The sequence below is a fragment of the Palaemon carinicauda genome, chromosome 15, assembly GCF_036898095.1.
Source record: "Palaemon carinicauda isolate YSFRI2023 chromosome 15, ASM3689809v2, whole genome shotgun sequence".
Taxonomy (NCBI): domain Eukaryota; kingdom Metazoa; phylum Arthropoda; class Malacostraca; order Decapoda; family Palaemonidae; genus Palaemon; species Palaemon carinicauda.
In genome coordinates this window covers 134534071-134560307 of record NC_090739.1, presented here as the reverse complement: position 1 = coordinate 134560307, position 26237 = coordinate 134534071, and the positions used below count along the sequence as shown (strand labels likewise).

The window sequence follows — 26237 nt, the reverse complement described above, 5'->3', positions numbered from 1 at the left end:
ATTTCGGTTACGGAACAAACTGTACTGCAGAAGGAGCTGAAGATGTATGGTATGGCATAGTGAGTAAAGTTGTATCGAACAATTAAGTTTCATTGATGAAAGCAAAATATATTAAAATGAATTATAAGTGATTGTTTTGATGAGAAAGTGGATATGAGACTAGAATGTCATGTCAATATTGGTGTTTTTCTACAATATGGATAGAGTGAAATGAGACGACAAAGAAAGTACAAGAGATTTAGTTACTGGATTAAGTGAAATAAGACAGCAAACAAAGGACACGAGATCGAGTTACTAAGTTGAAGGATAAGAGAAGTGGATGTAAGAAAGAGTGAGATGGCTGATGTTCGCAAATGATTGTGATAATCAGGGAAAGGGAAAAATTCCATAAAATAACAATTAAAGAATAGATGAATAAGTTGAGATAACAATTTTGAAATCACTGATTTTGAGAGCACCCTATCTCTTGAAAGTGGAGATTAGAAGCTGACTACACTAAGAATTTTCAAAAAATTAATATGAATTTAATTTGATAAAAAAAGGAAAATATAATTAATTTTAAAGAATTTTAAGACAATTCTAGTAGGTATCCAATATAATCTGCATTCACTAAAATGACAATTTTTTTTAGTGTCATTCTAAATACAGAAAGCCCCGACTTGCAAACATTCAGCGATACAAACACAAATCCAACTGAAAATAATGAAGATAAGATAATGAAATACTGTAATAAAAATATATTATATCATTTAATACAGTTAGCAAAATATTTGTAATAACCTGATATCTATTTCATATGAAACATAACTGTTTGTAACTATTTGTTGACTTTTGTGGCTGGAAATCATAGGCATGGGATTCAGGCTATGCCTACGTTAACGCCAAAATCTAACGTACAAACAATTTGACTTACAAACAGCTTCGTGGAACCAATTAAGTTTGTAAGTTGAATACTTTCTGTAATTTTAACTGCTGACCTCAAATGAAATAATCATTACTAACCCTTTTACCCCAAGCTATTTGGATCTTTCCAACCCTTAACCCCCAGGCATTTTCTTGTTCAAGTACATTTTGCTATATATTTTTTTTTCAAATTGCTCTAACAGCCTTAATTTTTGTCATAGAGAGGTCAGGTTGGTCTCATTCTTTTGGAAAATGCCCGAAGTTTCTCATAAAGTTATCAAAAATATGCAAAATAATGTAAATAACAGTTTTTTGCAAGGACATACCGGTACGTCCATGGGGGTAAAGGGATGAGTTTTGTAAAACGTACCAGTACGTCCATTGGTGGTAAAAGGGTTAAATAGTTTCTCTAGAATTTGGAATTGGTTTGATCTGTTGAGACATACAGAAATAAATAAAACAATGGTTTATGCTTTGCATTGTATAAGATTTTTACCTTTCCATGATGTTCTTTACACCAGTCATTCATATTGTCCAGGAGACTATCTTCCACTTTCAGGACTATATTAGGTCCTTCAGCAACTACAGTAAGTTCACTGTCAGTTATAAGCACGGCTGCTTCCATTATGGTCTCTTTTTCAACATCCAAACCAGTCATCTGAAAAAAAGAAGATACTCGTTAACTACAGATTAAAAGACATCAAACTATCAACAAATATGAGTAAAAAAAGCATCATTTAAATGATCGGCATCATCTCTTCCTACGCCTGTTGACACAAAGGGCTTCAGTTAGATTCTGCTAGTCGTCTCTATATTGAGCTTCTAAATCAATACCTCTCCATTCATCATCTCCTACTTTAAGCTTCATAGTCCTCAGCCATGTAGGCCTGGGTCGTCCAACTCTTCTAGTGCCTTGTGGAGCCCACTTAAAAGTTTGGTGAACTAATCTCTTTTGGGGAGTGCGAAGAGCATGGCCAAACCATCTCCATCTACCTGTTCATCATGATCTCATCCACATATGGCACTTGAGTAATCTCTCTTATAGTTTTAATGATAAAAATTATTTTTATACTCGCCTAATATTCATAATACTTCCACTCAAAGCTCTGTTGATATCTACCCCAATATAAAAATTTCCTGTTCTCTTCCCCATATCTGTTTTGACGTTGTTACTGTTTTTACAATGATTTATTATTAATTTGTTCTCATCATTTATTTATTTCTTTATTTTCTTTCTTCACTGAGCTATTTTTCCCTGTTGGAGCCCTTAGGTTTATAGCATCTTGCTTTTCCAACTAGGGTTATAGCTTGGCTAGTCATAATAATAATAATATGTTATTTTCATTAGTAAAATAAATTTTTGAATATACTTACCCGATAATCATGTAGCTGTCAACTCTGTTGCCGACAGAAATCTACGGTAGGGATACGCCAGCGATCGCTATACAGGTGGGGGTGAACACCACAGCGCCATCTGTGGTCAGGTACTCTAGTACTTCTTGTCAACACCACCTCAATTTTTTCCTCGGTCCACTGGTTCTCTATGGGGAGGAAGGGTGGGTCAATTAAATCATGATTATCGGGTAAGTATATTCAAAAATTTATTTTACTAATGAAAATAACATTTTTCAATATTAATCTTACCCGATAATCATGTAGCTGATTCACACCCAGGGTGGTGGGTGGAGACCAGCATACATGTTAACACAGAAGCTAAGTATCCCGTATTTTATTTTATTAGTTATTCAAAAATAACATAAAATAAATAAGTACCTGGTAAGGAAGACGACTTGAACCATTACTCTGCCTTTATTAAGTACGTCTTTCTTACTGAGCGTAGCGGTCCTCTTAGGATGCTGAACGACTCTTAGGTGCTGGAGTATAAAGGGCTGCAACCCATACTAAAGGACCTCATCACAACCTTTAACCTCGGCGCTTCTCAAGAAAGAATTGACCACCCGCCAAATCAACAAGGATGTGGAAGGCTTCTTAGCCAACCGTACAACCCATAAAAAGTATTCAAGAGAAGGGTTAAAAAGGTTATGGGATTATGGGAATGTAGTGGCTGAGCCCCCGCCTACTACTGCATTCGTTGCTACGAATGGTCCCAGGGTGTAGCAGTTCTCGTAAAGAGACTGGACATCTTTGAGATAGAATGATGCGAACACTGACTTGCTTCTCCAATAGGTTGCATCCATAACACTCTGCAGAGAACGGTTCTGTTTGAGGGCCACTGAAGTAGCCACAGCTCTCACTTCATGTGTCCTTACCTTCAGCAAAGCAAGGTCTTCTTCCTTCAGATGAGAATGTGCTTCCCTAATCAGGAGCCTGAATAGGTAAGAAACTGAGTTCTTAGACCTTGGAAGAGAAGGCTTCTTGATAGCCCACCATAAGGCTTCTGATTGTCCTCGTAAAGGTTATGACCTTTTTAGATAGTACCTAAGAGTTCTAACTGGGCAAAGTACTCTCTCCAGTTCGTCCCCCACCAAGTTGGACAGGCTTGGGATCTCGAACGACTTAGGCCAAGGACGTGAAGGAAGCTCGTTTTAGCAAAAAACCGAGCTGCAAGGAACATGTAGCCGTTTCAGATGTGAAAACTATGTTCCTGCTGAAGGCGTGGATCTCACTTACTCTTTTAGCTGTTGTCAAGCACACGAGGAAAAGAGTTTTTAATGTGAGGTCCTTAAAAGAGGCTGATTGGAGAGGTTCAAATCTTGATGACATAAGGAACCTTAGGACCACGTCTAGATTCCAGCCTGAAGTGGACAACCGACGTTCCTTTGAGGTCTTAAAAGACCTAAGGAGGTCCTGTAGATCTTTGTTGGTGGAAAGATCCAAGCCTCTGTGGCGGAAGACCGCTGCCAACATACTTCTGTAACCCTTAATCGTAGGAGCTGAAAGGGATCTTACGTTCCTTAGATGTAACAGGAAGTCAGCAATCTGGGTTACAGTGGTACTGGATGAGGAAACTGCATTGGCTTTGTACCAGCTTCGGAAGACTTCCCCTTTAGACTGATAGACTCTGAGAGTGGATGTCCTCCTTGCTCTGGCAATCGCTCTGGCTGCCTCCTTCGAAAAGCCCCTAGCTCTTGAGAGTCTTTCGAAAGACTGAAGGCAGTCAGACGAAGAGCGTGGAGGTTTGGATGTACCTTCTTTACGTGAGGTAGACGTAGAAGGTCCACTCCTAGAGGAAGAGTCCTGGGAATGTCGACCAGCCATTGCAGTACCTCTATGAACCATTCTCTCGCGGGCCAGAGCGGAGCCAACCAACGTCAGCCGTGTCCCTTTGCGAGAGGCGAACTTCTGAAGTACCCTGTTGACAATCTTGAACGGCGGGAATGCATACAGGTCGAGATGGGACCAATCCAGCAGAAAAGCATCCACGTGAACTGCTGCTGGGTCTGGAATCGGAGAACAATACAACGGGAGCCTCTAGGTTATCGAGGTAGCGAACAGATCTATGGTTGGCTGACCCCACAGGGCCCAAAGTCTGCTGCAAACATTCTTGTGAAGGGTCCACTCTGTGGGGATGACCTGACCCTTCCGGCTAAGGCGATCTGCCATGACATTCATATCGCCCTGAATGAACCTCGTTACCAGCGTGAGCTTTCGATCTTTTAACCAGATGAGGAGGTCCCTTGCGATCTAGAACAACTTCCACGAATGAGTCCCTCCCTGCTTGGAGATGTAAGCCAAGGCTGTGGTGTTGTCAGAGTCCACCTCCACCACCTTGTTAAGCTGGAGGGACTTGAAGTTTATCAAGGTCAGATGAACCGCCAACAGCTCCTTGCAATAGATGTGAAGTGTCCTTAGCTCCTGATTCCATGTTCCCGAGCATTCCTGTCCGTCCAAAGTCGCACCCCAGCCCGTGTCTGATGCGTCAGAGAAGAGACGGCGGTCGGGTTTCTGAACAGCCAAAGGTAGACTTCCTTGAGAAGAAAGCTGTTCTTTCACCACGTGAGAGTAGACCTCCTCTCTTCGGAAACAGGAACTGAGATCGTCTCAAGCGTCATGTCCTTTATCCAGTGAGCCGCTAGATGATACTGAAGGGGGGGAGGTGGGGTCTCCCTAACTCGATGAACAGTGCCAGCGATGAAAGTGTCCCTGTTAGACTCATCCACTACCTGACTGAGCATCGGTTCCTTCTCAGCATGCTCTGGATGCAATCTAGGGCTTAGTATATCTTTGGGGTCGACGGAAAAGCCCGAAAAGCTCGACTCTGAAGATCCATACCCAGGTAGACAATGGTCTGGGATGGGACGAGCTGGGACTCCTCAAAATTGACCAGGAGGCCCAGTTCCTTGGTCAGATCCATAGTCCATCTGAGAATCTCCAGACAGCGACGACTTGTGGGAGCTCTTAAAAGCTAGTCGTCTGACGGAGCCGGACACAAGATCATGGTACTGCTGCACAGTCTGTGAACTGTCAACCATGGGGAAGCGAGGAAGTACAGTGACAACCCGAAGCTGTCTAAACTGTCTGGGTCGTACAGACAACTCCTTATCGGGTTGCTGAGGTTGCCGCACTGCGTCACAACAAGACACTTCTGCTGGTTGTTGAACGTCTTCCCAGTGACACACTGACTCCGTAAACAAAAAATCCTCTAACAAGGACTAAGCTTGGACTGCATGTCTTGCAACACAGCTCAAGGTCTATGGGAGCAGGTGTGGTAACAGACGGGGTTAGCGACTGAAGTGGAACCATTACCCTCCCTGGAAGCATGCTATGCTTAAATAAAAGTCCATAGGAGGCTAAGCAGCTAAAGGCTCCTCTCCAAATGACAGAGTCCTCAAGGGAAAATCAGAAGGAGGGAGAATAGCACTTTCTCACCTACAGGAACCATATCCGAGAAAAGCTAAGTTCTCTCAGTGAGGGTTTCACTGGTGCAAAAGCAGCAGACTAGAAGGCAACGTTATGAAACTGCTTGACAGTCTAGTGAGTTGGCAACAACCAAAGATGTGTGACTGAGAAGCATGCGGTAAGGTATGCAGAGCATGCTGTATGTAGAGCATGCTGTAAGGTAAGCAGAGCATGTTGCATGGCGTGCGGCTTATGCTGCATGGGATGAGGCTCATGCTGCATGGGATGAGGCTCATGCTGCATGGTATGAGACTCATGCTGCAAGGGATGAGGCTTATGCCGCATGCGTTGAGGAGGATGCCGCATAGTATGAGGCTCCTGCCTCATGGGTTGAGGCGGTTGTCGCATAGCATGAGGCTTTTGCCTCATGGTTTGAGGAGGATGCCGCATAGCATGAGGCTCCTCATAAGCATGAGGCTGCTTGATGGGTAGAGGAGGATTTTTTAAAGAAATCTGAACCTGACACTAATCTAGCTGTCCGAGGATTTACCTGGTGAGACATCAGTCTCTGTACCAGCGAGTTTTACCAGATTTCCCCGGGCCACCACGTGACACAATTGGTAGTAATTCATTCAAATTACCCCTAATGAGTCAATATGGATAAATATCAACACAACATCGTGTTCAAATAGAAATAAATTTCTACCTCATACTTGGGATCGAACGCTAGCCCCTTCTAATGAAAGGCCAGGTCGAAACCAACCATGCCACGAGAGCCCATTCAAGAGTTGAGGTTCTTGCCTCAAGAGTGGAGGTGGCTGCCGCAAGAGTTGAGGTTGCTGCCTCAAGGATGGTGGAGGTGGCTGCCGCAAGAGTTGAGGTTGCTGCCTCAAGGATGGTGGAGGTGGCTGCCGCAAGAGTTGAGGTTGCTGCCTCAAGGATGGTGGAGGTTGCCGCAACGCAAGAGGTTGCTGCATAGCGCTGGTATCTGGCAACTCCCAGTGCGGCAGCTCACGCGAGGAGGTAGGTTGAGGAACCTCAACCTCATACGTCTGGCAGGGTGGACTGCGCAGAGGTGGAGTTGAGGTTGCTGCCTCGAGGATGGTGGAGGTTGTCGCACCGCAAGAGGTAGCTGCCTCGAGGATGGTTGTAATGCAAGATACTCCTGCCTCAAGGGTAGAGGAGGTTGTAAGGCATAAGGCTCCTGCCCCCATTGTTGAGGAGGTTGCTGCGTGGTAAGAGGCTCCTGCCTCAAGGAAAGTGGAGGTTGCTGCACAGCGCTGGTATCTGGCAACTCCCAACGCGGCAGCTCACGCATGGAGGTAGCTTGAGGAACCTCAACCTCATACGTCTGGCAGATTGTACTGCGCAGAGGAGGAGGAGCGCTCGCAGGAGGAGGTGTATTAACCTTCTCTGCCTGAAACTCCCGCATCAACACCGCAAGCTGCGACTGCATTGTCAGCAGCATAGACCACTAGAGTTAGAGAAAGACAACAACAAACGGAGCTACTGTCCGTTGAAACTGAGGGTCTAAAACAGCTGGTGCGGCAACAGACGGAGTTACTGTCTGTTGCGATACCACCGTGCCTCTCTGGGAGGTGTGCAGTTGTCGTACTGCAGCAAGTCCGAACTGACTCAGTGCTAATGGCACCACCTAGGAGTTGGACTTGCGCGGAAGGGACCGACTTGCACTTAAAAGCTGCAAGATTTGGTCCATGGTTTCTGCGAGAAACCTCTTCCGCAGACGAGGAATAAATGGGCTCTCTCGTCTTTGTGTGGGTGGGGTGATCACGTCGGCTACGTGAGTTGGTTACACCCGAAACCACGGAGGGAAACGTCTGTTCGTCGATCAAGGCCTGCTGAACCCATAAGTCCTTCGACATTACTTCTCCCCTGGGCTTGGGAGCTTGTAAGAGGTCCCAGACTAGGCGAACAACTGGCACGAACAGACGAACCCTCGAACGCAACACTGTAACACTTTGCGTGTATCACTTTATCACTTTTGATTTTCTGTTTGCACTTATTTCACTGAACTCGAAACTTTAAGTGGTTTGTACCTGAAACACGCAATTCTATCCTTCATTAAAAGTTAGTAATTGCGAAAACAGTATTACAATGTAACAGAAAAACATAATGAAAGATAAATAATTCAGTGGCTGGAAAAGAGATTAAACACTAGATCAAATAAACTACGTTTAAAATCTCTCACCGCATAAAGTCTGAGAACAAGAATAAAACTCTAGAAACGTTTACCTTCTTCCCCTAAAGAGACTAGGGAGAAGAGCAAAAACGATAACAACGTTACCCGCTTGAACGAAACGTTTATCCTCCTCTCTCTCCCTCCGTCTCTATCTCTCTCTCTCTCTCTCTCTCTCTTGACTTAGCACCTGAGAGAAGAGCCCAATTATATATATCGTTAAAACATATTATTGTTAAAGGAAAAAAAAAAAAAAACTGAAAGGTTTCCCAAATAAAAATTTCCTTTATTAGAATAGAACCATTTAAGCTAAGAAAGAATGAACAAAACGCTAGAATCGGTTTACTCTTACTGCAACGTGACACCGTGATAGACTCTCTCTCTATCGTAACGATAGAGCGCAAGTTGAACGTTCTGAACGTCAACAACTGCAGAGACAAAACAAAACGTTAGCTCAACTTTGAAAACAGTACAAGACTATCAAAGAAATTCTTTCAAAAACATTAAAATGGCATATGTTAACAGGTAAAAACGAAATGACGGGCTCAAAGTTAATTAACTTCGGTTCCAAGAAAAGACCGCCTACTATTAGGAAAGGTCGAATATAAACAAATATAAAAATCAATTTTAATAAGTTTATAATATAAGGAAGTTAATCAAAGAGGCCTATAAAAGGCGGAGAGATATAAAATAAATCTATAACTTTGTTAAGCAAAATTAAGAGAGTCTATACTCTCTTCGACACCAACACTTCCGTCTAAGGGAAGGGTCGGCCATTTAAAAGTGAAAGAGAGTTCATACTCTCTTCGTACCAAAATTAAATCAAAAATTAAATCAAATTAATTCCAAAAACTTGCTAAGCTAATGATATAGCTTCCTGAATAGCGAAGGCTAAACTCTAGAGCAAATACATCACCAAATCGTGAGCAATAACTCCAGAATCAACAGCGTATCCATGTAGGTCTAGCCGGAGGCACGACAGAGGAAAAATTGAGGTGGTGTTGACAAGAAGTACTAGAGTACCTGACCACAGATGGCGCTGTGGTGTTCACCCCCACCTGTATAGCGATCGCTGGCGTATCCCTACCGTAGATTTCTGTCGGCAACAGAGTTGACAGCTACATGATTATCGGGTAAGATTAATATTGAAAAAATAATAATAAAATGCCTCCCACTCTGGGAACAACCACGCCATCTGGCAATGATTCCAGCTAACTAGTCGATGACATGACATCTCATCTCATCTGCTTTTCAATTTTTATGCTGGGAACTGAATCATTAGCCTTTTGACATCACTGATCAGTTGAGCCGGAGGTATGTGCCCATCAAACGAGTATAAAAGTAAATTCTATTATCAAAATTCTGTTTATTTCTATGAAAATCCTCTGAAGTTCATATTACTACAGTACATTGATTCCCACACTGTAATGGAGGAAGGATAATGAAGAGATGGGAAAGAAACAATGTAGATTAAACCTCTGGTCATCCGACCTGTGACAAAGATAGAGATAGAAAGGAAATTGTATTAGGAAGCTGGATAAATTTTCTATGTAGATTTTGTGGTTACATGATCAGATGTTGCTAAAGTTCATTATCTAATCCTAAGTTGATTAATGAACCCAGGTTGCCTAACCGGCTCAAACTCTTGAGGATTGCTCCTTTGACCTGAATAACAGACCCACAAATCCAGGAACTACTACTTCTTTGTCTGCATCTTTTCCCACTTCCATGTGAGGTCGATGTTTCTGGCCAGCGTTCTCCATCTACCTCTGTCCCACACTTCATTACCGGTTAATCCCTTTGATCAAAGGTCATCCTTGATACAGTCCATCCACCTTCGATTTGGTCTCCCTCTCCAACCCACAAATCCAGGCAAAAAAAAAAAAGATACAATGGATCAGAATGTAAGCAGTTCTGTTCCATGTCTGCAGCTAACCCATCGAACAAACAAGGGAGCGATACGCTGTGTACCCCATTCTTGGCGATTAGGGCCAACTCAGTGTTTAGAAGCACAATGTAAGGCATGGAGCTAGGTGATGGATTTTAAATTTTCCTTGCTCACTCTGAGATTACAGTACTGCACATACTTCCTGGGGAGAGATCAAACCCAGGATGTACCGAAAAGAGACTAATGATAGACCTAGAGTACAGTACAGTACTGTAGTCACAATTGATCATGGTCCATATTAGAGATATTATTTTTATTATTACTTGCTAAGCTATGACCCTAGTTGGAAAAGCAGGAAGCTATAAGCCTAGGGGCTCCAACAGGGAAACTAGCCCATTGAGGAAAGGAAAAATGGATTAATAAAATATTTTGAGAAGAGTACATAAACTTTAACAAAACTAGAGGAAGAGAAATGTTATTTTTATTAGTAAAATAAATTTTTGAATATACTTACCCGATAATCATGTAGCTGTCAACTCCGTTGCCCGACAGAATTCTATGGAGGGATACGCCAGCTATCACAATACTAGAAGGGGGTGTACTTACCAGCGCCACCTGTGGCCAGGTACTCAAGTACTTCTTGTTGACACCTCCTCAATTATTCCTCGGTCCACTGGTTCTCTCTGGGGAGGAAGGGAGGGTCGATTAAAATGTTATTTTTATTAATAAAATAAATTTTTGAATATACTTACCCGATAATCATGTAGCTGTCAACTCCGTTGCCCGACAGAATTCTATGGAGGGATACGCCAGCTATCACAATACTAGAAGGGGGTGTATTTACCAGCGCCACCTGTGGCCAGGTACTCAAGTACTTCTTGTTGACACCTCCTCAATTATTCCTCGGTCCACTGGTTCTCTATGAGGAGGAAGGGAGGGTCGATTAAATCATGATTATCGGGTAAGTATATTCAAAAATTTATTTTATTAATAAAAATAACATTTTTCAATATTAAACTTACCCGATAATCATGTAGCTGATTCACACCCAGGGGGGTGGGTGAAAAACCAGTGTACAAGACTAAAGGATAGCTAAGTATCCCGTATTTCATATAATCAGTTATCCACAATAACAATGAAATAATAAGTACCTGGTAAGGAAGTCGACTTGAACCGTTACTCTGCCTTTAATAAGATCGTCTTCCTTACTGAGCGCAGCATTCCTCTTGGGAGGCTGAATCAACTCAAAGGTGCTAAAGTATACAGGGCTGCAACCCATACTAAAGGACCTCATCACAACCTTTAACCTTGGCGCTTCTCAAGAAAGAATTGACCACCCGCCAAATCAACAAGGATGTGGAAGGCTTCTTAGCCGACCGTACAACCCATAAAAAGTATTCAAGAGAAAGGTTAAAAAGTTATGGGATTATGGGAATGTAGTGGCTGAGCCCTCGCCTACTACTGCATTCGTTGCTACGAATGGACCCAGGGTGTAGCAGTACTCGTAAAGAGACTGGACATCTTTGAGATAGCATGATGCGAACACTGACTTGCTTCTCCAATAGGTTTCATCCATAACACTCTGCAGAGAACGGTTCTGTTTGAAGGCCACTGAAGTAGCCACAGCTCTCACTTCATGTGTCCTTACCTTCAGCAAAGCAAGGTCTTCTTCCTTCAGATGAGAATTTGCTTCTCTAATCAGAAGCCTGATGTAGTAAGAAACTGAGTTCTTAGACATTGGTAGAGAAGGCTTCTTGATAGCACACCATAAGGCTTCTGATTGTCCTCGTAATGGTTTTGACCTTCTTAGATAGTACTTAAGAGCTCTAACTGGGCAAAGTACTCTCTCCAGTTCGTTCCCCACCATGTTGGACAGGCTTGGGATCTCGAACGACTTAGGCCAAGGACGGGAAGGAAGCTCGTTTTTAGCCAAAAAACCGAGCTGCAAGGAACATGTAGCCGTTTCAGATGTGAAACCTATGTTCCTGCTGAAGGCGTGGATCTCACTTACTCTTTTACCTGTTGCTAAGCACACGAGGAAAAGAGTTTTTAATGTGAGGTCCTTAAAAGAGGCTGATTGGAGCGGTTCAAATCCTGATGACATTAGGAACCTTAGGACCACGTCTAGATTCCAGCCTGGAGTGGACAACCGACGTTCCTTTGAGGTCTCAAAAGACCTAAGGAGGTCCTGTAGATCTTTGTTGGAGGAAAGATCCAAGCCTCTGTGGCGGAAAACCGCTGCCAACATACTTCTGTAACCCTTGATCGTAGGAGCTGATAGGGATCTTACGTTCCTTAGATGTAACAGGAAGTCAGCAATCTGGGTTACAGTGGTACTGGTTGAGGAAACTGCATTGGCCTTGCACCAGCTTCGGAAGACTTCCCATAAAGACTGATAGACTCTGAGAGTGGATGTCGTCCTTGCTCTGGCAATCGCTCTGGCTGCCTCCTTCGAAAAGCCTCTAGCTCTTGAGAGTCTTTCGATAGTCTGAAGGCAGTCAGACGAAGAGCGTGGAGGTTTGGGTGTACCTTCTTTACGTGAGGTTGACGTAGAAGGTCCACTCCAGGAGGAAGAGTCCTGGGAACGTCGACCAGCCATTGCAGTACCTCGGTGAACCATTCTCTCGCGGGCCAGAGGGGAGCAACCAACGTCAGCCGTGTCCCTTTGTGAGAGGCGAACTTCTGAAGTACCCTGTTGACAATCTTGAACGGCGGGAATGCATACAGGTCGAGATGGGACCAATCCAGCAGAAAGGCATCCACGCGAACTGCTGCTGGGTCTGGAATCGGAGAACAATACAAGAGGAGCCTCTTGGTCATCGCGGTAGCGAATAGATCTATGGTTGGCTGACCCCACAGGGCCCAAAGTCTGCTGCAAACATTCTTGTGAAGGGTCCACTCTGTGGGGAAGACCTGACCCTTCCGGCTGAGGCGATCTGCCATGACATTCATATCGCCCTGAATGAGCCTCGTTACCAGCGTGAGCTTTCGATCTTTTGACCAAATGAGGAGGTCCCTTGCGATCTCGAACAACTTCCTCGAATGAGTCCCTCCCTGCTTGGAGATGTAAGCCAAGGCTGTGGTGTAGTCGGAGTTCACCTCCACCACCTTGTTAAGCTGGAGGGACTTGAAGTTTATCAAGGCCAGATGAACTGCCAACAACTCCTTGCAATAGATGTGAAGTGTCCTTTGCTCCTGATTCCATGTTCCCGAGCATTCCTGTCCGTCCAGTGTCGCACCCCAGCCCGTGTCCGATGCGTCCGAGAAGAGACGGTGGTCGGGGGTCTGAACAGCCAATGGTAGACCTTCCTTGAGAAGAATGCTGTTCTTCCACCACGTTAGAGTAGACCTCATCTCTTCGGAAACAGGAACTGAGCCCGTCTCTAGCGTCATGTCCTTTATCCAGTGAGCAGCTAGATGATACTGAAGGGGGCGGAGGTGGAGTCTCCCTAACTCGATGAACAGGGCCAGCGATGAAAGTGTCCCTGTTAGACTCATCCACTGCCTGACTAAGCATCGGTTCCTTCTCAGCATGCTCTGGATGCATTCTAGGGCTTGGAAGATCCTTGGGGCCGACGGACAAGTCCGAAAAGCTCGACTCTGAAGATCCATACCCAAGGAGACAATGGTCTGGGATGGAACGAGCTGAGACTCCTCATAATTGACCAGGAGGCCCAGTTCCTTGGTCAGATCCATAGTCCATTTGAAAATCTCCAGACAGCGACGACTTGTGGGAGCTCTTAAAAGCCAGTCGTCTGACGGAGCCGGACACAAGATCATGATACTGCTGCACAGTCTGTAAACTGTCAATCATGGGCAAGCGAGGAAGTACAGTGACAACCCGAATCTGTCTAGACTGTCTGGGTCGTACAGACAACTCCTTAACGGGTTGCTGAGGTTGCCGCACTGCGTCACAACAAGTCCCTTCTGTTGGTTGTTGAACGTCTTCCCCGTGACACATTGACTCCGTAAACAAAAAATTCTCTAACAAGGACTAAGCTTGGACTGCATGTCATGCAACACAGCTCAAGGTCTATGGGAGCAGGTGTGGTAACAGACGGGATAGGCGGCTGAAGTGGAACCATTACCTTCCCTGTAAGCATGTTATGCTTAAATAAAAGTCCATAAGAGGTTATGCAGCTAAAGGCTCCCTCCAAATGACAGAGTCCTCAAGGGAATATCAGAAGGAGGGAGAAAAGAACTTTCTCATCTACAGGGACCTTATCCTAGAAAAGCTAAGTTCTCTGAGTGAGGGTTCACTGGTGCAAAAGCAGCAGACTAGAAGGCAACGTTATGAAACTGCTTGACAGTCTAGTGAGTTGGTAACAACCCAAGATGTGTTGAGAAGCATGCGGTAAGGTATGCAGAGCATGATGTATGCAGAGTATGCTGTATGCAGAGCATGCTGTATGTAGAGCATGTTGTATGCAGAGCATGCTAAATGCAGAGCATGCTGTATGCAGAGCATGTTGTATGCAGAGCATGCTGAATGCAGAGCATGCTGTATGCTGAGCATGTAGTAAGCAGAGCCTGCTGTAAGCAGAGCCTGCTGTAAGGAAAGCAGAGCGTGTGCATGGCGTTTAACATTTCTCAGAAATTCCATGACCAGTGCTAGAGTGCTTTATGCATGCTTGCATGGGGTTTAAACCATGGTATGAAAATGGAGGTAAGGTATGCTGAACAGCAGAGTCAGAATGAGCTGGAACAACAAAAGTTGTGGTTTCCTCTTCAAGACTCCGATGAGGGAACACCTGAGGCTCAGTCTGCAAAGGCTGAATAAAAGACAAGCAGAAGGAAGGCGCATGGGTGGAGGAGGCTGACTCCTAGCATGAGTGGTTGAACCCAAGGGTTGCGCTTGCTGAGCGGTTGGCGGAAGCGGAGTAGCAAGTTCCAGTTCCTGTGGTGTGAGCGGAGCGCGATGAGGAAGAGGCTGCGCAGAACAAGGTAAATGTCTCGCAAGCTGAGGCTCCTGAGGCGCAAGGCTAAGGTGTTGTGGTGCTTGCCTTGTGGAGGGTTGAGCTCGCTGCAGCGAGAGCTGAGGAGACTGACTCATGGACGGGAGAGGTTGTTGTACCTCAACCGAGTGTTGCATCACTGGTGGAGCAGCAAGTGGAGGCGGAGGAAGAGAGGTATAATCCTCCTGATCCCAATGTAAAGGTTGCCTTAAGGAAGGCGGAGGCTGAACACCACAGGGAACAGCGAACTCAGCACGTGGCTCAACATCGTACGCCTGGCAGGTGGAACTGCTGGCAGGTGGTACTGCGATCAGGCGGAGCGAGTGTAGGCGGAGGCGGAGGAGCAACACTCTCAGCCCGACACTCACGCATCAAGTCCGAAAGCTGTGCTTGCATGGACTGTAGTAGAGTCCACAACATCGTACGCCTGGCAGATGGTACTGTGATCAGGCGGAGCGAGTGTAGGTGGAGGGAGTGTAGGCGGAAGCGGAGGAGCAACACTCTCAGCCCGACACTCACGCATCAAGTCCGAAAGCTGTGCTTGCATGGACTGTAGTAGAGTTCACAACATCGTACGCCTGGCAGGTGGTACTGTGATCAGGCGGAGCGATCATAGGCGGGGGGGGGGGGGGAGTGTAGGCGGAGGCGGAGGCGCAACACTCTCAGCCCGACACTCACGCATCAAGACCGAAAGTTGTGACTGTATGGACTGCAGTAGAGTTAACTTGGGGTCGGCAGACACTAAGTTCTGCTGAGGTAAAGCCTTAACAGCAGAGATCTGTTGTGGCAGAACCTTACTCCTCTTAGGCGGAGTGTAATCAACTGATGACTGAGGAGAGTCAGAGCTAACCCAATGACTGCATTCGGGTTGTGAACTTTAACTTCGTACGTCTGGCATAGGTCTGGACTTAACGTTTAAGAGGTCTTGAGACCTGAGACCAGCGTTACTCTGCCTTTATTTTCTCCCCTAATCTCTTCTGCAGACGAGCAAAATAAGGGCTCAATCGTCTGCGGGTGGGAGTGACGGTCTCGGTAAGACACGCCCACAACCACCGAGAATACTTCTGTGCGCCGATCAAGGCCTGCTGAACCCTTATGCCCTTCGACATTGCTTCTCCCCTGGGCTTGGGAGCTTGCAAGAGGTCCCGGACTGGGAGGACGACTGGCGCGCACAAAAGTACCCTCACGCACTAATCACTTATCACTTTGATTTCTGTTTGCACTTATTTCACTGAACTCGAAACTTTAAGTGGTTTGTACCTGAAATACGCAATTCTATCCTTTCTCAAAGTTAGTACAGTGAACCCTCGCTACTTCGCGGTTCGACCATCGCGGATTCACCACTTCGCGGATTTTTTTCATAACCCATGTCTATACATATATTGCGGATTTTCCGGAAATATCGAAAATACCGCGATGTGACCGATGGTGCGAGATTGGAGAAAGTAAGGAAAATTGAATCATGATTGATTTTCAATATAAATGAAACTTTGAGGAACAACAAAGATATCATTTGTTAGAGAGATAGAGAGAGGTAAGGAATGGGAGGTAGTGAAAAGTAGCCCACAGAGAGAGAGAGAGAGAGAGGTAGAGAGAGAGAGAGGTAGAGAGAGAGAGAGAGGTAGAGAGAGAGAGAGAGGTAGAGAGAGAGAGAGAGAGAGATAGAGGGGGGTTTAAATGTAATAAACAAAAAAATTTGATAGGTTATAACACATTGGTGCTTATGTAATATCAACTGTATACTGTAGACAGTTTGAATAAGTTAAGAAATGGTATAAATGATACTTTGTTAGTGTATTCGTACACACTCAAGAGCTGCAGCTAGATGACAGCTGATCTAATCACAGCCAAAAGTAAAAAAAAAAAAAGTCAACAATACTCGATTTTTAAAACACACCCGAAATTTAAAAACAAAAGTACACGCTTTCTTAATGTGCAATTAACTATTTAAAGAGTGGCAATTTTCTAGAATAAAATGATATTTCCCAAAAAATAGTGGTTTGCTGATGAAATCGGATGCCCTATTTTTGGCTATGATTGAAATGGATGTAGACTCGGCCTAATTATTTCATTTCGTATTTAATTGACACTAAGAAAACTAATATTAGTTTCTTCATCTAAATGTAAGTATTGTATAACACGAAGAGAGAGAGAGAGAGAGAGAGAGAGAGAGAGAGAGAGAGAGAGAGAGAGAGAGAGAGAGAGAGAGAGAGAGAGAGAATGAATCAGCTGTTGTAATCAAATGGCGTGTTTTTGTTTCGTGAGAATTTCATCGCCACGACTTTAACAACAACATACTGTACTGAACTTTACAGTATTATACAGACTACTGTAATATGATAAAGTAAAATATTTGTAATCTATTTTATATGAAATGGGGCTATTTTTGTTTTGTTTAAAATTTACATTTACGTATGTAAAACAACTCTCTCTCTCTCTCTCTCTCTCTCTCTCTCTCTCTCTCTCTCGTAGATTGTTTTCCTGCTTTGCTACGTATGTATGATTTTATATAGATACGGTAAATAATATTTGTAATAACATATTTTATAAAAGCTTTTACTGTAATATCATTATTTATCACTTTCATCATGCGGGTTAAATTCCTTAGTTTGTTTACTGAGCGTACTTTATGACGCCGTCGTTTCAGGCGGCGTCATAAAGAAAAAAATTTCATTTGGGAGTCCTAAGAAAAATTAAGTAAAACATTAGTAATAACCAAATCAACATACTGTACTGAATAATCAATATAATTGATGCAAAAACTAACCTATAAACAGATGTGTAAATGCGTTTGTTTCTTCATTAGGATCAGAGATAAACGTAAACAAAACATTGGTTGCCATTTTTTATCGTGCTTTTTGGCGTGTTAGGAAACGCATGATATAAAGTCGCCTTTAATATTTGTGCCTGTTTTAGTTTAGGGTACTGTATTACATGCAATAAGTGTTCTGTACATTAAAGGGTAGTTTGTTAACAGTGCTACGTACAAGGGAAGGTTTTAAAAGTCTGAATATACATGTTAAATAAATAGGTAAATATGGTGTTACTACTTCGCGGATTTTCACCTATCGCGGCCGCGTCTGGAACCTATCTACCGCGATAAACGAGGGTTCACTGTAATTGCGAAAACAGAATTACAATGTAACAGAAAAATCTAATGAAAGATAATTCAGTGGTTGGAAAGAGACTAAACACTAGATCACTCTAGAAACGTTTAGTTTCTTCCCCTAAAGAGACTAGGGAGAAGAGCAAAAAACGATAACGACGTTACTCGTACGCCTGGCAGGCTTGAATGAAACGTTTATCCTCTTTCTCCCTCCGTCTCTATCTCTCTCTCTCTCTCTCTCTCTCTCTCTTGACTTAGAACCTGAGAGAAGAGCCCAATCATATATATCGTTAAAACATATTACTGTATTGTTAAAGGAAAAAACTGAAAAGTTCCTTTATTAGGATCAAAACCATTAAGTTAAGAAAGAATGAACAAAACGCTAGACACGGTTACTCTTACTGCAACGTGAAACCGTGAACATTCTTTCTCTATCGTAACGATAGAGTGCAAGTTGAACGTTCTGAACGTCAACAACTGCAGAGACAAAACAAAACGTTAGTTCAACTTTGAAAACAGTACGAGACTGTCAAAGAAAATCTTTCAAACTCTGTGGCGGAAATAGCATAATATGTTAACAGGTTAAACCGAAATGACGGGCTCAAAGTTTATTAACTTCGGTAAAAGACCGCCTACTATTAGGAAGGTCGAATATAAACAAATATAAAAATTAATTTTAATGAGTTTATAATAAAAGGAAGTTAATCGAAGAGGCCTATAAGAGGCAGAGAGATATAAAATAAATCTATAACTTTTGTTAAGCAAAATTAAGAAAGAGAGTCTATACTCTCTTAGACACCAACACTTCCGTCTAAGGGAAGGGTCGGCCATTGAAAGGTGAACGAGAGTTCATACTCTCTCGTCACCAAAATTAATCAAATTAATTCCAAAAGCTAACTAAGCTAATATAGAAGTTTCCAGTAAAGCGACAGCCGAAATCAAAGAGAAATACTTCACCAAAGTCGTGAAAATACTCCAAGAACATAAGCGTATCCCAGAACGTCTTGCCGGAAGCACGACAGAGGAATAATTGAGGAGGTGTCAACAAGAAGTACTTGAGTACCTGGCCACAGGTGGCGCTGGTAAATACACCCCCTTCTAGTATTGTGATAGCTGGCGTATCCCTCCATAGAATTCTGTCGGGCAACGGAGTTGACAGCTACATGATTATCGGGTAAGTTTAATATTGAAAATCATGATTATCGGGTAAGTATATTCAAAAATTTATTTTACTAATAAAAATAACATTTTTCAATATTAAACTTACCCGATAATCATGTAGCTGATTCACACCCAGGGAGGTGGGTGAAAACCAGTGTACAAGATTAAAGGATAGCTAAGTATCCCATATTTCATATAACAGTTATCTCAAATAACAATGAAATAATAAGTACCTGGTAAGGAAGTCGAATAGAACCGTTACTCTGCCTCTTTATTTAAAGTTCGTCTTCCTTACTGAGCGCAGCGTTCCTCTTGGAGGCTGAATCAACCCAAAGGTGCCAAAGTACACGGGGTTGCAACCCCTACTAAAGGACCTCTACCAAACCTTTAACCCAGGCGCTTCTCAAGAATGAATAGACCACCCGCCAAATCCAAGGATGCGGAAGGCTTCTTTGCCTACCGTAACAACCATAAAAACAACAATAAAAGTATTCAAGAGAAAGGTTAAAAAAGGTTATGGGATTAAGGGAATGTAGTGGCTGAGCCCTCACCTACTACTGCACTCGCTGCTACGAATGGTCCCAGGGTGTAGCAGTTCTCGTAAAGAGACTGGACATCTTTCAGATAAAATGATGCAAACACTGACTTGCTCCTCCAATAGGTTGCATCCATTATGCTCTGCAGAGAACGGTTTTTATTAAAGGCCATCGAAGTAGCTACGGCTCTTACTTCGTGGGTCCTTACCTTCAGCAAATCAAGGTCTTCCTCCTTTAAGTGAGAATGTGCTTCTCTGATCAGAAGCCTTATATAATACGAAAGCCCATTCTTGGACATGGGTCTCGAAGGTTTCTTGATGGCACACCATAAGGCTTCTGACTGTCCTCGAATAGGTTTAGACCTCTTAAGATAATATTTGAGAGCTCTGACAGGGCAAAGAACTCTCTCTAGTTCGTTACCTACCATGTTGGAGAGGCTAGGTATTTCGAACGATCTAGGCCAAGGACGTGAAGGAAGCTCGTTCTTTGCTAGGAATCCAAGCTGAAAAGAACATGTTGCAGATTCGGTTGTGAAACCAATGTTCTTGCTGAAGGCATGAACCTCACTGACTCTCTTAGCTGTTGCAAGGCAAACGAGAAAAAGAGTCTTGAGGGTAAGGTCCTTGAAGGAAGCTGACTGGAGAGGTTCGAACCTAGATGACATAAGGAACCTTAAGACTACGTCTAGATTCCAGCCTGGAGTGGAAAGACGACGTTCTTTAGACGTCTCAAAAGACTTAAGAATGTCTTGAAGGTCCTTGTTGGAAGACAGGTCCAAACCTCTGTGGCGGAGAACTGAAGCCAACATACTCCTATATCCTTTAATCGTAGGTGCTGAAAGGGATCTCTCATTCCTAAGATGTAGAAGGAAGTCAGCTATTTGGGTCACAGAGGTATTGGTAGAGGATATTGAATTGGCTCTACACCAGCTTCGGAAGACCTCCCACTTAGATTGGTAGACTCTACGAGTGGAAACCCTTCTTGCTCTGGCAATCGCACTGGCTGCCTCCTTCGAAAAGCCTCTAGCTCTAGCGAATCTTTCGACAGTCTGAAGGCAGTCAGCCGAAGAGCGTGGAGGTTTGGGTGCAACCTGTCTACGTGAGGTTGACGTAGAAGGTCCACTCTTAGAGGTAGAGTCCTGGGGAAGTCGACTAGCCATTGAAGTACCTCTGTGAACCATTCTCTTGCAGGCCAAAGGGGAGCAACCAGCGTCAGCCGTGTCCCTTCGTGCGAGACGAATTTCTGCAGAACTTTGTTTATTATCTTGAACGGTGGGAATGCGTACAGGTCGAGATTGGACCAGTTCAGTAGAAAAGCATCCACATGAACTGCTGCAGGGTCTGGAACAGGGGAACAATACAGCGGAAGTCTCTTGGTTATGGAGGTGGCAAACAGATCTATGGTAGGTTGACCCCACAAGGTCCAAAGTCTGTTGCACACACTCTTGTGGAGGGTCCATTCCGTGGGAATGACCTGATTCCTTCTGCTTAGGCGATCTGCTGAGACGTTCATATCGCCCTGAATGAACCTCGTGACCAGAGTGAGGTTTAGACCTCTTGACCAAATGAGGAGGTCCCTTGCGATCTCGTATAGGCTCCTCGAATGGGTCCCTCCTTGCTTGGAGATGTAAGCCAAGGCTGTGGTATTGTCTGAGTTCACCTCCACCACTTTGCCTAGCAGGAGGGACTTGAAGTTCAACAGGGCTAGATGAACTGCTAGCAGCTCCTTGCAGTTGATGTGGAGTAATCCTTGTTCCTCGTTCCACGTTCCCGAGCATTCCCGTCCGTCCAAGGTTGCACCCCAGCCCGAGTCCGATGCATCTGAGAAGAGATGAAGATTGGGGGTCTGAATGGCCAACGATAGACCCTCCTTGAGAAGGAGGTTGTGCTTCCACCACAGGAGAGTGGTCTTCATCTCTTGGTTGATAGGGATAGAGACTGCTTCGAGAGTCGAACCCTTGTCCCAATGAGCTGCAAGATGGAATTGAAGAGGGCGGAGGTGGAGTCTCCCTAGCTCGACAAACAGGGCCAGTGATGAGAGGGTCCCTGTGAGACTCATCCACTGTCTCACTGAGCAACTGCTCCTCTTCAGCATGCTCATGATGCACTCTAGGGCCTGGCTTATCCTGGGGGCCGATGGAAAAGCCCGAAAATCCTGACTCCGAATCTCCATTCCCAGGTACACAATGGATTGGGAAGGGAATGAGTTGAGACTTCTCTATATTGACTAATAGACCTAGGTCTCTGATTAAGTCTAAAGTCCAATTGAGATTCTCCAGACAACGACGACTCGTGGAGGCTCTCAACAGCCAGTCGTCTAGGTAGAGGGAGGCTCTGATGTTCGACAAGTGTAGGAATTTTGCTACATTCCTCATCAGATGAGTAAAGACCATAGGAGCTGTGCTTAGGCCAAAACACAGGGCTTGGAATTGATAGACAACCTTTCCGAAAACGAATCTCAGGAAAGGTTGGGAGTCTGGATGAATAGGAACGTGAAAGTATGCATCTTTCAAGTCCAACGAGACCATCCAGTCCTCCTGTCTGACCGCTGCTAAGACCGACTTGGTCGTCTCCATCGGAACGTCTGCTTGGTGACATACTCGTTGAGAGCGCTGACGTCCAGCACCGGTCTCCAACCTCCTGTCTTCTTGGCCACAAGAAAGACGACGGTTGTAGAAGCCCGGGATTGATGGTCCCGGACTATAACCACTGCCTTCTTCTGCACAAGTAGCGACCCCTCCTGGTGCAATGCTAGCCTCTTGTCCTCTTCTTTGTAGTTGGGAGAGAGGTTGATGGGCGATGTGGTCAGAGGGTGGTTTGAGGCAGATGGAATCCTGTAACCGTTCCTCAGCCAACTGACAGACTGGGCGTCTGCACCTCTCTTCTCCCAGGCTCGCCAGAAGATCTTGAGTCTGGCTCCTACTGTTGTCTGGAGATGCGAGAGTCAGTTTTTTCCCTTAGATGTCCTGGATCCTTTCCTAGACTTGCTCCTGTGAGAGTCTGGACGGGAGCTTCCTCGGCTGGGGGCTCTACCACGAAAGGGCGGTATGAACCTCGTAGCAGGGGGTATCAGCCACTGGGGAGCGATAAGTCTTGGGTACTGAGGTAGCAACCTTAGACTTACGAGCCGATGAGGCTACAAGATCGTGTGTATCTTTTTGTATCAGGCAGCAGACAAGTCCTTAACCAGCTCTTCGTGAAAGAGGAACTTCGAGAGCGGAGCACAAAGGAGTTGTGACCGTTGGCAAGGTGTAATGCTGGGCGGAAAGGAAGGTACACAGTTGTTCCCTTTTCTCAACACCCTCTGATACAAACATCGACGCTAGCTCACCCGATCCATCTCTAATGGCCTTATCCATGCAGGACATTAATAGCATGGCAGAATCTTTGTCCGCAGGAGAGGTTTTCTTGCTGAGGGCCCCCAGGCACCAGTCGAGAAAGTTGAACATTTCAAATGCTCTAACATCCCTTTCAGTAAGTGATCCAGGTCTGAGAAGGGTCCAACAAACCTTAGATCGCCTCATAGCAGTTCTCCGAGGCGAGGTCTACCAGACTTGAGAAGTCAGCCTGGGCAGAGGCAGGTACTCCCCAGCCTGGTGCTTCCCCTGTGGCATACCAAACGCTCGCTTTCGGAAGTGAGCTTCGTTGGAGGGAACATGAAGGAAGTCTTGCCAAGGTGTTGCTTAGACTGCAGCCATTCCCCTAAGATCCTTAAAGCCCTCTTAGAGGATCTAGCTAGGACTAGCTTAGTATAGGTGGACTTAGCTTGTTGTACGCCCAGCGAAAACTCAGAAGGTGGAGAGCGGGGAATAGCAGAGACAAAGTGGTCTGGGTAAACCTCCCTAAGTAGAGCCAAGACCTTACGAAAATCAATAGACTGTGGAGAAAGCTTGGATTCATCCACATCTGATGAGGGATCAGGTGTGCCTCCTCATCATCCGACACCTCATCACCAGAGTGTAGCGAAGAGATCGGACAAGAATGCTGAACCGCAGAGTCAGAACGAGTAGGAACAATAACAGTGGTTTCCTCTTCAAGTAAACTGTTGAGGGAACCTGAGGCTCAGACTGCAAAGGCTGAACAACAGACGAAGCAGAAGGAAGGCGCATGGGTGGAGGAGGCTGACTCCTAGCATGAGAGGTTGAACCCAAGGATTGCGCTTGCTGAGCGGTGGACGGAGGCGGAGTAGCAAGTTCCTGTTCCTGTGGTATGAGCGGAGCATGATGAGGTTGAGGCCTGCGCAGAACAAGGTAAAGTTCTCCGAAGCTGAGGCTCCTGAGGCGCAAGTCCAGAGTGTAGAGGAGCTTGCCTTGAGGAGGGTTGAGCTCGCTGCAGCGAGAGCTGAGGAGACTGACTCATGGACGGAGAGGTTGTTGTACCTCAACCGAGAGTTGCACCACTGGTGGAGCAGCAAGGGGAGGCGGAGGAAGAGTGGAATAATCCTCCTGATCCCAAAGTAGAGGTTGCCTTAAAGAAGGCTGAGGCTGAACACCACTGGGAACAGCAAACTCAGAATGTGGCTCAACATCGTACGCCTGGCAGATGGTGCTGCGACCAGGCGGAGCGAGCGCAGGCGGGGCGAGCGCAGGCGGAGCGAGAGCAGGCGGAGGGAGTGTAGGCGGAGGCGGAGGTGCAACACTCTCAGCCCGACACTCACGCATCAAGTCCGAAAGCTGTGCTTGCATGGACTGAAGAAGAGTCCACTTGGGATCGGCAGAAACGACAGTAGACTGAGGTAAAGCCTTAACAGTCGAGCTCTGTTGTGGCAGAACCTTACTCCTCTTGGGCGGAGTACAGTCGACAGATGACTGAGGCGAGTCAGAGCTGAGCCAATGACTGCAACCTGGCTGAGCACTCGCGGACTGGACTCTACGTTTTAAGCGGTCCTCGAGACCTGAGACCAACGTTTCTTCCCTGACAGTTGATCAGCGGACGAGATAAAGACGGGCTCAATCGTCTGCAGGTGGGGGGAGTGACGGTCTTTGGAAGACACGCCCGCAACCACCGAGTATAATTCTGTGCGCCTAACAAGGCCTGCCGAACCCTTATGCCCTTCGACATTGCTTCTCCCCTGGGCTGGGAGCTTGCAAGAGGTCCCCGGACTGGGAGGACGACTGGCTCGCACAGAAAAAATCCTCACGCACCACACTGGCACTAACACTAGCACTTGGCACTGCACTGACACTAGCACTCGTCACAGCACTGGCACTAACTCCCCCCACTGCACTCTTGACCTTTAGTTCTTTAACTTCGGCCATCAGAGACTTATGGTCACTTACCACTGACTCTACTTTATCGCCTAAAGCCTGAATAGCACGCAAAACAACAGACATATCAGGCGGAGGGCAAACAGTAGGTTCGGGGGTAGCACTACAGGGGTAGGAAAAGGTAGGGGATCATGAGGTGAGGAAAACAGTGAAGAGTGAGAAGAACTCCTCCTAACTCTACCTCTCTCTAACTTAGTTGAATATTTCAAAAGACGGACAAATTCCCAATTCCGAAAGTCCGGCGTATTCCTCACATCGATTTTCTAACTGACAGGGCCTGTCCCTACAGTCAGAACAAGCGGTGGGTGGAGGATCTACCGAGGCCTTCGGAATCGCCTATTGCAAGACCCTACATCGTCTATGGGAGGGGGCTTGCGAAATGTCAGACATCTTGAATCCAAAGAGTTAGCCAAAGGGGGTTCCAAAAACAAGCAAAAAATCGTTAACCGTTAATCAGGACTATATAAAAGCTATCTAGCTAATATAAGAAGGTTTCCAGTAAAGCGACAGCCGTTAATCTGAGAGAATACTTCACCAATTAGCCGGTGAATAAACTCGAAGACCATAAGCGTATCCCAGAACGTCTTGCCGGAAGCACGACAGAGGAATAATTGAGGAGGTGTCAACAAGAAGTACTTGAGTACCTGGCCACAGGTGGCGCTGGTAAGTACACCCCCTTCTAGTATTGTGATAGCTGGCGTATCCCTCCATAGAATTCTGTCGGGCAACGGAGTTGACAGCTACATGATTATCGGGTAAGTTTAATATTGAAAAATTAAATACAATAGTGCCCCCGAGTGTACCCTCAAGCAAGAGAACTCTAACCCTAGACAGTAGAAGACCATGGTACAGAGCCTATGACACTACCCAAGACTAGAGAACAATGGTTTGATTTTGGAGTGTCCTTCTCCTAGAAGAGCTGCTAACCATAGCTAATGAGTCTCTTCTACACTTACCAAGAGGAAAGTGGCCGAACAATTACAGTGCAGAAATCCTTGGGTGAAGGGGAATTGTTTGGTAATCTCAGAGTCGTCAGGTGTATGAGGACAGAGGAGAATATGTAAAGAATAGGCCAGACTATTCGGTGTATGTGTAGGGAAAGGGAAAATGAACCGTAACCAGAGGGAAGGATCCAATGTAGTACTGCCTGGCCTGTCAAAAGATGCCATAACTCTAGTGGTAGTATTTCAATGGGTGGCTGGTGCCTTTGCCAACCTACTACCTACTTGACTGTCACTTACACCCTCAAAAAACAGATGGGACATACAGGCAAGCAGGGTATTGAGCAGTGAGCACGCCACATGGTGTGACTACCAATCACCTAATGAAGATGGACCCTAGTTCCCGATTGTGTGAACGCAACGGAACATACCGTGTTTGTACTAGCAATGATAATACTCTAGGGTGGTCAGGTCTTCTCAATCT

General features: G+C 45.2%; 1 protein-coding gene across 1 annotated transcript in view; it reads right to left on the bottom strand.

Moving 5' to 3' along the window:
- The window catches only part of LOC137654763 (probable oligoribonuclease), a 160426-nt gene that overhangs the window by 28204 nt on the left and 105985 nt on the right, over positions 1-26237 (bottom strand). The window contains exon 2 of the mRNA XM_068388697.1: positions 1400-1561. Within this exon, the coding sequence (XP_068244798.1) occupies positions 1400-1561 (162 nt within the window). The remainder of the gene's footprint in view (positions 1-1399; positions 1562-26237) is intronic.